At 41.0% G+C, this 15,929-nt stretch overlaps 1 protein-coding gene across 2 annotated transcripts in view; it reads left to right on the plus strand.

Annotated features, from left to right (window-relative positions):
- LOC149119057 (putative ATP-dependent RNA helicase DDX60) overlaps nt 1-15,783 on the plus strand; it is a 29,883-nt gene extending 14,100 nt beyond the window's left edge. For both annotated transcript variants that reach the window (XM_089325328.1, XM_089325329.1), the window contains exons 8-14: nt 272-367; nt 7,340-7,455; nt 8,883-9,022; nt 12,375-12,484; nt 12,580-12,684; nt 14,226-14,351; nt 15,616-15,783. In XM_089325328.1, the coding sequence (XP_089181454.1) occupies nt 272-367; nt 7,340-7,455; nt 8,883-9,022; nt 12,375-12,484; nt 12,580-12,684; nt 14,226-14,351; nt 15,616-15,747 (825 nt within the window). In that variant the 3' untranslated portion in view covers nt 15,748-15,783. The remainder of the gene's footprint in view (nt 1-271; nt 368-7,339; nt 7,456-8,882; nt 9,023-12,374; nt 12,485-12,579; nt 12,685-14,225; nt 14,352-15,615) is intronic.
- The last annotated feature ends 146 nt before the right edge of the window (nt 15,784-15,929 follow it).

Consider the following 15,929-nt stretch of genomic DNA (forward strand, 5'->3'; position numbering starts at 1 on the left):
TGCCCATATGGGATGCTGGCACTGCAGGCAGCGGCTTTACCTGCTACATCACAGCACCAGCCCCAAGAGAATGTTTCTTAATGAAACAAACTTAACTGCTTTTGAGTGTATCAGTGGCAGCATATGTGGGGATCAGTTGTACATATTCATTTTACTTTCACATTAATGAAATATTTTTTTGAACATGGAAATGTCAAGATGGATATAGTGTGTCATAAAATTTCTTATTAATGTTTGGAAATTAAAACAGCTTTTTTTAAAAAAAAAACAGATATTAGTAACAGTGCCTCAGTGTTTGGAAATACTCTTGCTATCACCTCATTATCAGAAATGGACAGAAAGAATGCGCTATGTCATATTTGATGAGGTATGTGCTTTTTATTCCTTTTATCTCAACAGAATATTTTATGTCAACCAAGACCACATGTACCATATGTACTTTAATAAAGATGGCATTCATATGGTTAGTTACTAAAATAAATATAAGTTGTTTATAGAAGGGTTTACCAATAAGTTCTGGGAGAGTTGTTTCCTGTTAACACTGCTTTTGCTGTATCCCACAAATTTTGGTATGTTGTATTGTTGTCTTCATTTGTTTCCAGAAATTTTCTGATTTCTCTTTTGATTTCTTCTATGACCCACTGTGCATTCAGGAACATGTTGTTCATTCTCCATGTGTTTTCATATAATGTAGAGATTCTTGAGTTGTTGATTTTCAGTTTCCTTGCATTGTGGTCCGAGAAGATGCATGGCATGATTTGATTTGCTTGAATTTGCTTAGACTTGCTTTATGGCCTAGTATGTGGTCAATCCTATAGAAAGTTCCATGTACCAAGTAGAATAAGATGTACCCTGTGGCTGTAGGGTGGAAGGCTCTATAGATAGCTAATAGGCTAATAGGTCTATTTTGTCTATGGTATTGATTAACTCTGTTATTTCTTTTTTGATATTCTGCCTCATTGATCTGTCCATTGCTGAAAGTGGGGTATTGAAGTCCCCCATTACTATTGTATTTGAATCTATATCTCCCTTTACATTTCTTTTAAATAACCAGGTGCCCTGTTATTATGTGCATATACATTTATAATAGTCACATTTTCCTGTTGAATTGATCCTTTAATCATTGTATAGTGCCCTTCTTTATCTCTTTTAATAGTTTTTGTGTTAAAGTTTATTTTGTCTGATTTAGGATGGCCACACCAGCTCTTTTTTGGTTTCTGTTAGCGTGGAATATCTTGTTTCATCCTTTCACTTTCAGTCTGCATGCATCTTTGTTGGAAAGATATGTTTCTTGTAGGCAGCAAATAGATGGATTTTCTTTTTTAATCCATTCAGCTAGTCTGTGTCTTTTAACTGGTGAGTTCAGGCCATTTACATTCACCATACGTATTGTTAAGTGCCGACTTTGCCCTGCCATGTTTCTGTAAATAGTTCTGTTTTTGAATTTTGTTTGTACTTTTGCTGGGTCATTTTCTGCATTCAACTACTTTTGTAGGGATGTTCCTGTTTCTGTGTTTTTGTGTGTAGCACATCCTTGAACATCTTTTTAGGGCTGTGCAGGTAGTTAGAAATTCTTTCAATTTCTGTTTGTTGTGGAAGATCCTTATTTTTCCTTCATTCATAAATGAGAGCTTTGCAGGGTACAGTATTCTGGGTTGACAATTTTTTTCCCTTAGGACTTGGAGTATGTCTTCCATTCTCTCCTTGTCTTTAGGGTTTGTGATGAGAAGTTGGAAGTGAATCTAATTGGGTTTTCTGAGTGTGATTTGTCTTTCTCTCCTGCAGGTTTTAAGATCTTTTCTTTATGCGTTATGGAGGAGAGCTATGCTACAATGTGTCAAGGTGCAGATCTTTTCTCTTCCTGTCTTTTGGGAATTCTGTGTACTTCCTGTACTTGGATGTCTCTTTCTCCAGATTGCAGAAGTTTTCTGTTATTATTGCATTAAGAAGGCCTTCTAATTCTTTCTCTCCATGCCTTCTGGCAGTCTAGGATCTGTGTGTTGGGTCGTTTGATAGAATCTTGTAGATCTCCTACCATGTTTTTCAGTTTCCTAATTTCTTCTTCTTGTGTTTGGTCTGACCTTATTATTTCCAGAAAATTGTCTTCTAGTCTGATATTCTTTTTTCTGTCTCACTTATTCTATTGTTAAGGCTTTCCACTGCATTTTTTATTTGAACTATGGAATTCTTCATTTCTAGTATTTCATTCTGACTTCTCTTTTTTTAACTTTTATTTAATAAACATAAATTTCCAAAGTACAGCTTTTGGATTACAGTGCCCCCCCCCCCCGTAACTTCCCTCCCACCTGCAACCCTCCCATTTCCAGCTCCCTCTCCCATTCCATTCACATCAAGGTTCATTTTCAATTATCATTATATACAGAAGATCAATTTAGTATATATTAAGTAAAGATTTCAACAGTTTGCACCCACACAGAAACACAAAGTGTAAAGTACTGTTTGAGTACTAGTTATAGCATTAATTTGCATAGTATAACACATTAAGGACAGAGATCCTACATGGGGAGTAAGTGCACAATGACTCCTGTTGTTGACTTAACAATTGACACTCTTGTTTATGGCATCAGTAATCACCCTAGGCTCTTATCATGGGTTGCCAAGGCTATGGAAGCCTTTTGAGTTCACCAACTCCAATCTTATTTAGACAAGGTCATACTGACTTCTCTTTAATATCTCAATTTCTTGGGAACATGTTTCATTTAGATTGTGAGTTTATTTCTGATTGCTTCTAAGTAATCTGATGATTAATTTTCTGAATTCCATTTCTGGCATAACCTCAGCCTCTTCTCCAGCTTCTATTATTGAAGAGTTGTAGTATTCCTTTGGGAGGGACTCATACTGTCTTTCTTATCCTTATTAAGGTTTTTTCCTTTGTTTTTTTGGCATTTCCGGTTGCTTTTCTCTTAAATATGTGTCTTGGTGCTTGTGGTGATGTTACTGTGAATGGCAGAGTTCTTGTCTTTGCAAGAAAGAATTCAGGCGTGAGACAGAGTAGTAAAATAGCAAAGTTTATTAGGGAAGGGACATTCGTAAGAACGGATGGGCACCTCTCCAGATAGGACCTGAGAGAGAGTGCGCAGTCACTTGGACTGGGGCGGGCGGGGGGGGGGGGACGAGGTTACATGGTTGAATGGAGAGATTACACCTGGCCAGGCAGGCAGGCAGCTCAGCAGAGAGGCAGAGCGCACCGTCCGGTGGAGGCTGGGGGTTTTTAAGGAGATGAGTATTTGTCTTCACACATCTCCTGAAACAAAGGATTTTATGGATGCAAATAGTAAGAAGCTCCTATCTGGGTTTTCCTCTGAAGGTATCAGACAGGAGGAAGCCTAGCTGGCACCATCCTAACCCAGGATCTGGAGCAGGGTATTTTAAATTCAGATACTGGGCTGCGATTGTGGAAGATTGTCAGGCAGAAGGGGCAGGGACCCCACCTGGCAGATTATGGGGTAGGAAGGGGCAGTGCAGGATGTGAACACTGGGCTGCCCCTGAAACGTTATTGGGATGACTTTGAGATGCAGATGCATATGCTGGACATAGACGTCTTCTCTTTAAGCCTTTATGTCATACACACATAAGCTCATATCTGACTTCCTACCTAACAGTGAGATTTCCCACTGCTATGAGCTGCTATGTGTCTGTGTGTTGCAAATGGAAGCACGCAGGGCCGCCTCCAGGAGTCGTCCTGTTCACTTCTTGATCTTGATGGGGCAGGTACGAGAGCTCTGATGCACTAAGCCCTGCCTTTTGGGGTTGGGCTTGCTTCTCGCTTGTGCATGGAACCAGCTCGAGATTTCGATATTTAGTACTTCTCCTTGTTGTACAGCTTGCTGCTGGTGGTGGGGAAATTACTCTGGAATGTTGTGATCCTATTTCTGGGGTCTTGTGAAGTGGCCCCCCCAATTGACGGACATGAGCATGAGCAGCAAAGCAGTCGCCCCCTGCTTACATTTGAAGATGTAAACAAATAATATGGCTTCTCCCAGCAGGCTGCAGGTCTGATTGTGGGGAGGGGGAGACATGGATGGTAGGAGGTGCCCAACCTCTCCATTTGTTCCCCTGTTCTTCCAGCTTGGAACTTCAAACACAGTTCACCAGGCTCCCCCGCCCACTTCTACCCACAGCTCCGTGGACTTGAGACCTCGTGTCTCGCCTGGTCTGCCGGGGGTGGGGGTGGTGTCAGTCTCGAGGTTCGGTTTCTCCACTGCTCTTCCACCACTTTTTGCTCCCTCAGTGTGGGCCTGCTCAGTCTCTGTTGGACTCCTGGGCTTCTCTGCATGAAATTCTCATGGCTCTGTCACTGCTGGCTTATATACCCCTTCCTTATTAGCTATTTTGCCCTGTGAGACTGGTCCTGTTGCCTTGGTCTGACCTCCCTCCACCCCATTACTATTGTATTGGAGTCCTATCTCCCTTTAGATCCATTAACATTTCTTTAAATAACCAGGTGACTGTAACTAGGTGCATGTACTTTTACAATAGTCACTTCTTCCTGTTGAATTGATCCCTTAATCATTACATGGTGCCCTTCTTTGTCTTTTTCAGCAGTTTTCAAGTTGAAGTTTATTTTGTCTGATATTAGGATCGTATACCAGTTCTTTTTGGTTTCTGTTGGCATGGAGTATCTTTTTCCATCCATTCACTTTCAGTCTGTTTGTATCTTTGTTGATGAGAGGTGTTTCTTGTAGGCAGCAAATAGATGAGTCTTGTTTTTTAATCCATTCAGCCAGTCTGGTTTTTACTGGAGAGGTGAAGCCATTTACATTCAACATGACTATTGATAAGTAACAACTTGGCTCTGCCATTTTCCCATAATATTCCCATTGTTTACTTTGAATTTCTTTTGTACTTTTACTGGGGGATTTTCTGCCTTTACATTCTTTCATAATGATGGCTATCTCTCTGTGTTTCTGTGTGTAGCACATCCTTAAGGGGGAAGAGAGAGAGAGAGCGAGCGAGCGAGAGCGCGATATCTTCCATGTACTGGTTCACTCCCCAAATGGTCACAACAGCCAGGGCTGGGTCAGGCCAAAGCCAGAAGCTAGGAACTACATCTGGGTCTCCCACTTGAGTGGCAGGGGCCCAAACACTTGGGATATCGTCTGCTACCTTTCCCAGGTGCATTAGCAGGGAACTGGACCAGAAATGAAGCAGCTGGGACTCAAACAGGGGCTCATTGGGATGCTGGACCGGCTGTGCCACAATGCCAGCCCCTCCACAAATAACTTTTTCATAGCATACATTTTCTGTGAACTTTTTGAAGACCCTTGATACACTTCTGAAAAGTAAGTCAAGTGAAATACAAGTTGATGTCACACTGAGAGGCAGGCGTTTGCCCAGATCCCATATTGAAGAGCCTGGGTTCCATTCCCAACTCAGACTCTCGACTCCAGCTGCTTGTGAATGTGCACCCAGGGAGGCAGCAGGTGATACCTCAAGTAATTGGGCTCCTATCATGCATGTGGGAGACCCAGGTTGAGTTCCCAGCTCCTGGCTTTGGCTTGGCCCAGGACATTGTGGATATTTGGGGAGTGAGTCAGTAGGTACAGTCTTTGTCCCTTTCTGCCTTTCTCTCTGTTTTTCTTCTCAAATAAAGAACTAAATTAATTGAAAGTAACCTCACATTGAGTCTTACCCATCACAGTGTTGACAATTAGAGTGTCAGGTGTTGCAGAGGAGGAGGAGCAACGGGAAGGCACGGACATTGTGCTGCTTTGGAAATTGTCTCAGCAAAACTAGTGATGGTGACAGTACTTCAGGAACAAGGAATTCCACTTGTATATATTCTGAAATAGAAAAACAGGAGTCACGTTTTCAAGAGTAAGACTGAATCAGGCTAGGATACCTGTACAAAATGTTCATAGTCGCATCATTGGTGGTGTTATCAAACTATAAACAACTGAAATGTCCTCCAGAGTAGAAAAAAATAGAAGGTGGCACAGGCATTTGATAAAATACATAGAGTGAGGAAAGTCAATGAAGTGCAGATTAATTTTTTTTTTTAAATTTTTTGCCAGGCAGAGTTAGACAGAGAGAGAGAAAGAGAGGTCTTCCTTCCATTGATTCACCCCCCAAATGGCCGCTACGGCTGGTGCTGTGCCAACCCGAAGCCAGGAGCTGGGTACTTCCTCCGGGTCTCCCATGTGGGTGTAGGGACCCAAGCACTTGGGCCATCCTCCATTGCCCTCCTGGGCCACAGCAGAGAGCTGGACTGGAAGAGGAGCAACTGGGACTAGAACCCAGGGTGCCAGTGCTGCAGGCGGAGGATTAGCCTAGTGAGCCACGTGCCGGCTGAAATGCAGATTAATTTAAAAATCATGTTGGGCAAAGGAAGTTAGATACAAAGAACACAAGTTAAATAATTCCAGTTATACAATGTTTTAAATGGGCAAAATAAATTTCTATGCTTTATATATAAACATACAAGTACATATATACACATGGACATGTGAAGAAGTAGAATGACCAATGGAATCATAATTTTTTCAAAAATTGATATAGTAACTTCCAAAGAAGGAAGCTGTTATAATCTGGGCTTCTGAAATGCTAGAGGCATTATTTATCTTGATTTACAGGTGCAGTGACAATGACATTTGGTTTACTTCATTTCCATGGATAATACTTTGTGATCTGAAAAATCAAGCTTTATGTAATTTATTGAATCTTATGTTTCACAACAAAATAAAGGTTAGGAAAAGAATACAAGCATTGTGTTAATTAATAATTAAGTATATTGTAACTTATGCATTGCTATACAAAATATAATTGGCATCATTATTTTAATGTTTACTGTGATTGGCATATATTCTAAATAATTTCTAGGAAATTGTATTTCCTCTTTATAAAATGCCTTTGAAGATAGATACTGTTATCTATCAAGACTGTTTAAAGGTGTTGAGATTAGTGATGCATAAGCAAATGTGGGTTTGTATCAAGATTTATCTTAGTATCTGTTTAGGACAATCTCTGTCATTCAACCAGTGTTTCTTTTGTAAATAACACTTAACATGTGTCCTTTTGTTCATGGTGTGCTTGATGCGCTTTCACTACCACGGCAGGCAATAGTACTTGCTTATGGGTCAGTCATCACAATGTGTTACAGAGCAAGTCATTCCTAAATACATTATTGTTAAAGTCTGGAACATACTGTGATTCTGCAAAACATATTGGCTTCTTTCACAAGCTTTGTCAGTGGGTAAATGAATGTTACTGAAATGGAGAGTAGAAGGGAAAAGTAGGTCTGGTAACAAGGTAGTTTATTAACATTAAAAAATAAAACCCCTGTCCCCATTCTGACATTGAGTCTGTTTACACTGACAGGTTCACTGCCTTGGGGGAGAAGTTGGAGCGGAAGTGTGGGAACATCTCCTTGTTATGATTCGTTGTCCCTTTTTGGCCCTTTCTGCTACTATCAGTAACCCTGAGCATCTCACTGAGTGAGTCTGAGATTTATATTCATTCTTTTTTTTTTTTGAAAATTAAAGCTTTTCTTGTTTAAAAAATTTTATTTAATTTAAAGTATACAAATTTCATCCATTTCCTGTATGCAGATTCGGGAACGTGTGCAGAGCTCTCTGTGTGCACGGGTCCAGCTGCAGTGGTCTGCCCTGGCAACCTAGGAGTTCTGAAAGTGTGGCTCTGCACCCAGAACTTACCCAGCACCCGCTACACCCTGCCCCCTCTCACAGTCACAGTGTTTTCACAGTCTCAGCACCCTGGGCTCCCACAGACAAGGACTGCAAGAGAGTACACTCTGCCCCGCTAGGCTGTCCTGTCCACAGGGAGGCTGTGTGTTTCACCCTGAGCAGACTCAAAGTCCACAGGGATTTTTCGCCTTGGTAGAATCCCTGGGTTGCAAGCAAGCACAGTACTTGCCATCTGCAGCCCTGCTGCTTTCAGAACTGTGCTGGGTGGGTACAAGAGCCCTGAGGGTGGCGCTTCCCTTTGGTGGGGATGGCTCCCCCTCCCCGCCCTTTGCCATAAGGGTACAGAGGAGCTGGTGTTGTTGGCCTGATGACAGGTGGGGACAGACCCCACCAGTTGATTCGAACTGCTCTGGTTGCCCCTGCCAACAGTTCCCACTAGCTACTGGGTGCGCTCGGAGAAGCTGGAGCCGCTGCTCTGATCTTGTGGAATGACGGCAGCTGTCTCCCGGCCTGTTAGCTGCAGGGTGCTGGTGTGGTAGCGGGAGCCGTGGTGAGGGAGGTGCTCGGCTTTTCTTCCCCCACTCTGGGTGAGCAGTCGCCCCAGCTCCCCTGAGGGTTCTGGGCTGGACTCAGACACTGCACAGTCTACTAGATTCTTCTTCCAGCTGCACCAGCCGTGGTGTGGCAAGGGCCGGTGCAGTCTGACCCCACCTGGCTATCCAGGTGGGCTGCTGGTTCCTTTGTTGTGTTCCTGCTCCACGCTCCGAGCTCCTTGCTGTGTGCCTGTGCCTTCCCCTTAGGTCCAGGCCGTTTCCACTGCTTTTGCAAGATCTCCCACTGCAGTTTTCCCGGAGAGTGTGACTTCACTTTTTTTTCTGCTAAGTTCGTGGAGCCTATAGAAGACTTCCCTGTCACTGTTCCACCATCGTGCCTCCCTCCAGTCATATCTGCTTTTTAACATCTTAAGAACAATTTTAAATTTGCAGACAAATTATGAGATACAAAGAGTTACCATATTCCCCTTCACCCAAGTTCTGCTATTACGCTTTGTGCTGATATCTTTGTCAAAGTTAATGAACCACACCCATCATTTCCAATTTTTCATTTTATCTTTTTAAAATTTTTTTATTTAAGGTAAACAAATTTCATGTGATTCATATATACAGACTTAGGAACACGTTTTTCTGCAACAATGATTGTTCTCTTTTTGTAACTAGGTGGTTGGCGTTAGTTAAAGGATATTGGCAACGTGTTGAAAGCACAATGGAAAATGCTGATCCATCAAGAAATGCCTTAAAAAGCTCAAAGAGACAACAACGAACAAGAGTGGGAAAGCCATCGTACAAAGTTAGACTGGGTATGGATTTCTTCACTCGGGAGAGGGGAGTGCAGAGGTAGCAAGCATACCCCGTGTGCTCGTCACATTTGAGGGTGTTCTACATACGCAGAGCAACTTGTTCTTATTGTAACCGTGAAAGGCAGTGCATCTTACTTTCACTTACAGAGGAAATGAAATAGATAGGAAACAGCTCTAGGAGGTGATATTCCATGTTGACGTCCACAGAGCTGACTGACTGAACTTGGAGATCAAATTCTTTCCAAATATTGTCTATTTTGGTGTTGTGCGAATTCCTTCATGATTTAATGTGATTGATATGGAGTCATAGCCAAGATAAGCATTTCACTCCTGTTCTGTGAGAAAAGACTCAAACAAACCTAGAGGACAGTTCTGGCTCACTGAACAATGTGTTTCAAAATTTCCAATTCACCTGTGGTCCCAGCTTCTGTGCTATCCCCTGTTTCATCTAAGAAATCTTCTCCTTTCAGGACTTTCTTGATAGTTTGGATTATTAATTGTGCTCTGAAATCTGCCTTTGAGTTTCAGGTTTTCTTCTAGAACGCTCTCCCTGGGTCACTTTCCTCTGTACTTGGCCAAGTCCTGTCTACTCTTTATTGGAAAGATTCTGCCTTGCGGCACATCCCGAACACCACCTTGATTGTTCTAGGTCAGGGCCCATAGGGTGTCCTATGTTATGCAATTTCCTACCACCTGTGGTAGTTATTTTTGTATGTGCCCCTCTTTTCCTTGGAAAATACTGGATATTTGAAATCATATGCTTTTATCCATATCATAATTGTTTTATTATGCACATACTCTAAATGTTTTACTATTGAATTGAGTATTCCTTACCGCATGCATTTGGGACTATTTCGTGAGAATTCTCTGAAGTAGTATAGAATCATGTTTATCTGACTACTTTTTTATTTTTCTTTGTATAACGAGAACAGATTTCAGATATACAATTTGCAGGACATAATGATACTTCCCACTCTCCCTACTACCGTCCTCCATCCTTTCTTTTTTTCCCTTTTAATTTTTGCAATAACATACTTTCAACTTCTTTCATCACAGGGCTAGTCCTCCACTAAATAAAGGATTCCACCCATAGGAAGACCACTGTTCTACAGGGGTGTTGACAAGGGCTATAAGCAATAATCAAATCTCAGGATGTCAGTGTCACTCATATACATGACTTTTTGTGTACTCTATATCTTACTTACCACAAATCAGAAAACCTACTATTGTCTTTTTGGTTCTTGCTTATTTCACTAAGTAAATTGGTTTCCAGTTGCATCCATTTTATTGTAAAAGACAGGATTTCATTCTCTCTCTGTTTTGGTTTTTTTTTTTGTTTTGTTTTGTTTTTTTTTTTTTTGGCTGAATAAATTCCATCATGTATGTATACCACATTTTCTTTATCTAGTAATCAGTTGATGGACATCTAGGTTAATTCCATCTCTTAGCTACTGTGAATTTCAGATTCCTATATGTGACATTCATGCTGTTTTATTTCATTTTTGTTTTAATTTTAAGAATCAATATGCTTATAGATACAAGTCTAAGAACATAATGGTATTCCCTTCCTCCCTCCCAGTCTCCTTCCTGCTACCTTTCTTTTTTTTAAGTTTTGAGATAGCATATTTTAAATTTCCAGTACTGTAAAAAGGCTGAATACTAAAAAAAGGTTAATACCTTACCTAATAAGAAGTTTAACATGTAAAAAGCAAGACGACCCTAGTTTAGTGGGAATATACACAGCGGCTATCAATAATTGAAGAGAAAAAGTGACCATTTCACCCATACATTTTTTTAAATGAAATAGAAGCAATGACAATGTAACATTTAAATATTTCCTGTGTGGTTACAGGATAATGATTAAGTTCATTTAGACTTTAAGCCATTTTACACAGAAGAATAATTTTGTGCAGATTGCAATGCAAATAATTATACATTACTTTTTGGTACTCTTTTCATTACCACAGATCAGGGAAAACATATGGTATTTGTTTTTTGGAATTGGCTTATTTCACTAAGTATAATGGTTTCCAGGTACATCCAATTTATTGTGAAAGACAGAATTCCATTTTTTACAGCTGAGTAATATTCCAAAGTGTATGTATTCCACATTTTCTTTGTCCAGTCACCACTTGATGGACACCTGGGTTGATTCCATATCTGAGCTGTTGGAAATTGAGCTGTAATAAACATGGATGTACAGATAACTCTTTCATATGCTGATTTTATTTTGTTTGGGTAAACTCCTGGGGTGGGATAACTGGGTCATATGACATATCTTTTTTCAGCTGTCTGAGGAATCGCCATACTGTCTTCCACAATGGCTGTATTAGTTTGCATTCCCACCAACAGTAGATTAGAGAACCTTAAAAAAAAAAAGGTTAATTTATTTGAAAGCAGAGTGACACAGAAAGGGAGAGATTGTCCATTTGCTGGTACATTCTCTCAATGACCATAATAGCTGAGAATGGGCCAGGCTGAAGCCAGGAGCCAGGAGCTCCATCTGACTCTCGTACGTGGTTGGCAGGGGCTGAAGTACTTGGGCCATCATCTGCTTTCTCAGTACAATATCAGGGTGTTGGTGGATGGAAGTGGAGCAGCCGGGACCTGACCTGTCACTCTATGGGATGGCAAGGTTGCAAACAGAAGCTCAACCAGGTGTGCCACACAGGCCCCATATACATGTTTTCACTTGACAATGTCAAAGTACCTCATCTGTGCCAGATCCCACTCAAGTCCCTAGAGATAGAGCAGAAAACAACTCCTTGCTTTCCTAGAGCTTAATTTTTATGGAGATGCAGGGTTAAACAATGCGTAAGTAAAATAGATAACATGTTAGGTAGGTAAATGCTAAATTGTCCTAATTTTAAGTGACATATTAACAAAGCCCTGTGGCATACTGGATTCCTGGATTTAAAAAATGAGTAAATGACAGAAGAAGGCTCGTTTTCTCTGGGAGATGGTGATACTGTTCTCCAAGACAGGGAGATGATCCAGTAACACCCGTGTTTCCTATTGAAATAGTTGAATGGGTTGCAGGCCTTTTTATTCAAACCATGCTCCTTATGCAAAAGCATGCTTTCCAAGAATATTTAGAAAAATATACACTAGGAATTACAAGAAGCAAGGATGGACTGTGACTGAAGATCCAGGCCAGGAGGGCAGGTAAAACATCTGTGTGCGGTATAGGCACATAAGTTCCTCCTCCACTGCATGGCCCTGTTGTCGTTTTGTCGACAGAGGCTTCCAGCACAGCTCTCCCTAGGCCTAGCTGTCTTTAGAAAATCGGAATTACATCATTGCTGAGAGACACAAACCCATCTTAATCCGCATTTTAATTCCACTTTCACAGTGTGTTACAAAGAACGATACAACGATCTAGAAAAGTATGTGTGTTCTCTAAAGGATAACGATTTTGTCATTGCACACTACCACCCGTGCGCTGCACTCACAGTCAACCATGTAAGTACAAAAGCACTTTGGAAAAGGAGGCGTCTAGGTGGTTAAAATCTGCATATGGGACGGAGATCAATGGTTTTGCATTTTCTGCTTTTCAGATAGAGAAGTATGGAGTCCCTGCAGACCTTCAGTTTTCTCCTCGGGAAAGCATACTTCTGTATGATGCTATGGTACACATTTGGCCAGAACGGTCAAGGATGCAGGTGTGTGTATGAAAGTAAACACTAGGAACTGTTTCTCTCTCTGTGTGTGCGTAAATACGTATAATACACTTACATATGTATATATATTTCAAAAATTAGAGGAAATGGAGTTGTAAGTTTGTTTTGGTGCAAAGTAATTTTGAAATTCATGCAGTTTGTTTCACAATACACATTTCCATGAACTTTTTGGAGATTTCTCGTGTGTGTGTGTGTGTGCATTTCGTGTATGTCTGTGTATGTGGTGTTTGTGTGCATGCATATTTGCATGTGATGTGTGTATGTGTGTGTGTGAATGTGGTATATGTATGTGTGTGAACGTGATGTATGTGTATGTGTGAATGTGGTGCATGTGCATGTGTGTGTGTACGTGGTGTGTGTGTTCATGGTATGTGTGTATCTGTATGTTGTGTGTGGTGTATGCGTGTATGTGCATGTGGTGTATGTATGTGTATGGTGATATGCGTGTTTGCATGTGTGTTGTGCTTGTGGTGTATGTGTGTATGTTGTATATGTGTGCATATGTGTCTGTGAATGGTATGTGTGTGTGTGTGTGTCTGTGCATGTGGGGTGTGTGTGTGTGTGTTTGTGGGTATTCCTTAGCTGATATTTCTAGTCCTGTGGCATGATAGTCCGTTAAGAATGAACAAACTAGATAATGGTGTTACTCTGATGTAGATGAAGGCGTAGTATTCCATAGTTCAAAGCAGAAACTTCAGAGACTCATTTCTCTAGATTTAGAAAAATTAGTTAAAAGAGCTAATAATGCCTATTTTGTAGCATTGTTATTAACATAAGCCAAATAATTAAAAGTTCTTAGAATAATGCTTTGCTACAGTAAGAATGATATGTCTTTTTTTTTTTTTTTGATGGGTTTTGTCCCTGCCTGTAACTGAATGTCAAGCTGAGAAGTATTTTTCCTCCCCCAAAACTGTGCTTAAAAACTCCAGTGCCACGGGCCCCTTCTGGTTTGCCTCTCTTGGGGCCCCCTCCATGCCACTCTGGCTCTAATAAATCTTGCTTTTTTTTTTTTTTTTGACAGGCAGAGTGGACAGTGAGAGAGAGAGACAGAGAGAAAGGTCTTCCTTTGCCGTTGGTTCACCCTCCAATGGCCTCCGTGGCTGGCGCACTGCGGCTGGCGCACTGCGCTGATCCGATGGCAGGAGCCAGGTACTTATCCTGGTCTCCCATGGGGTGCAGGGCCCAAGCACTTGGGCCATCCTCCGCTGCACTCCCTGGCCACAGCAGAGAGCTGGCCTGGAAGAGGAGCAACCGGGACAGAATCTAGCACCCCAACCGGGACTAGAACCCGGTGTGCCGGCGCCCCAAGGCGGAGGATAGCCTAGTGAGCCGCGGCGCCGGCCTTAAATCTTGCTTTTTAAATACTTAAAAACATTATGTGTTCAACTCCTCATGTAGTTAACGCTGTTCATAAACATGGATGCAGTGAACTGAGAGACTTGCCTCATAACTGTGCATGTGGCAAACTTTAGACCAGGTGATAACTGTATTTTCTTTGGTATTTGTGCTTCTTCATTTTCAAGGAGTTAGAACCTGAAGAATTCAGCTGCTTCAAAAATAAAGTAGTCATCATGAGGACAGATGCCAAGAAATATGAAGAGGAACTGAAAAAGGAACTGCTTAGTTGGATGCAGCTGGACCCAGGCAAGGTTGTGACAGACATTTAGGATTTTTTATTTAATATAAAATGAATCTGATTTATTCAGTTATGGTAAAGAAAATCCCCATAGGGCTCTTTAGTATTTGAATATGGAAATCCTATTACTGTACTTTGCCATTCTACCTTAAATTTAGCCAGCTAGGTAAAGAAAGATGTAGAGAATCATTACTTTAGTTCCATCCTGGACAGCCCACACCTGCTACTACTATATCCTCTTTGAATGTGCACCTCAGTCAGTAAAACTCACTGGGACAGGCCACACTGATTTGCAAATGTGAAAACCACCTAATGTCCCAAATCATTATTAAATTCATGAGGGGTTCGACCCTGGCTGCTTATCAGGAATCATCTAGGAAGCCCAATCTCATCTAGAGATTCTGAGCTGATTGACCTCCAGTGGACTGGGGCACTGGAATTTTAAAACAACCTCCTATGTAATTTTTAGAAAAAGATTTATTTATTTATTTGAAAGAGTTAAGCAGACAGAGGAGAGAGAGAGAAAGAGAGAGAGAGAGAGAGAGAGAGAGAAATATCTTCCATCTGCTGTTTCAATCCCCGCAACTGCCGTAATGGCAGGAGCTGGCTGATCTGAAGCCAGGAGCCAGGGTCTCCCATGTGGGCACAGGGGCCCATGCACTTGGGCCATCTTCCAGTGCTTTCCCAGGCCGTAAACAAAACAGCCAGGACACGGACCTGCACCTGTATTGGATGCTGGTGCCATAGGAGGAGGCTTAACCTTCTATGCCACAGTGCCAGCGCCCACCCTACTGAATCTATTACCTTTTCTCTGGTAACTTATACCACGTAAAAATTGTAGCTTAAAAAATAATGAAATATCCTATTAAAATACTATTTGTAGACCATACGTGTATATGTGATATCTATAGATAAGAAAAACTATTTCAGATATTCTTGCCATTAAATGTTGAAGTCATCCTTCTGTAGCCTATATTTACTGATAATGATCAGCATTAAGTCATGATAATCCTTTCAGTAAGCACAACACCACAGTATTACATAAACTTGATCACAGTAGTGTAGAACCATGTCATTCAAGTTTTCTGAGGTTTTCATTGTATTTAAATGCTTAGTATATGACTGGTTGAAATCCTAACTTTGTACTTACATTGTCATTCTGAATATACTGTTCAACAGCAACTTGCTTTTCACCCTCAAATATCTGCACATTCTGTTGCCTTCCTTTGCGGTCGTCAGTACCTTATCTGCCTTTTATTTGTGGTAACTTTATTCAGGTGAACCAGTTACTGCAGTACCTTAAGCCTCAAACTTTTGACAGTGCAAGAATTGAAAAGGAACGAATGCTTCCTTGTTTTGTGGAAAAACTTAAAGAAATGGATAGGCTACCAGCAATATTTTTTTCGTAAGTAATTATTTTCTGTGGAAAGCATTATACATTGATTTATATGAATTTGCAGACTATTGAAAAGGAAGAACTTATAATCTGACATATCTTAGAATTTGAGAAATTTGTGAGCATATTGAAGTTATATTTTCTTTTTAAATTTTTAGAATATAGGGAACAGATTTCATGCATTTTATAGTTGTA

Source organism: Oryctolagus cuniculus, unplaced genomic scaffold, assembly GCF_051225735.1.
Source record: "Oryctolagus cuniculus isolate XC-2025 breed Fujian yellow rabbit unplaced genomic scaffold, ASM5122573v1 ptg000104l, whole genome shotgun sequence".
Taxonomy (NCBI): Eukaryota; Metazoa; Chordata; class Mammalia; order Lagomorpha; family Leporidae; genus Oryctolagus; species Oryctolagus cuniculus.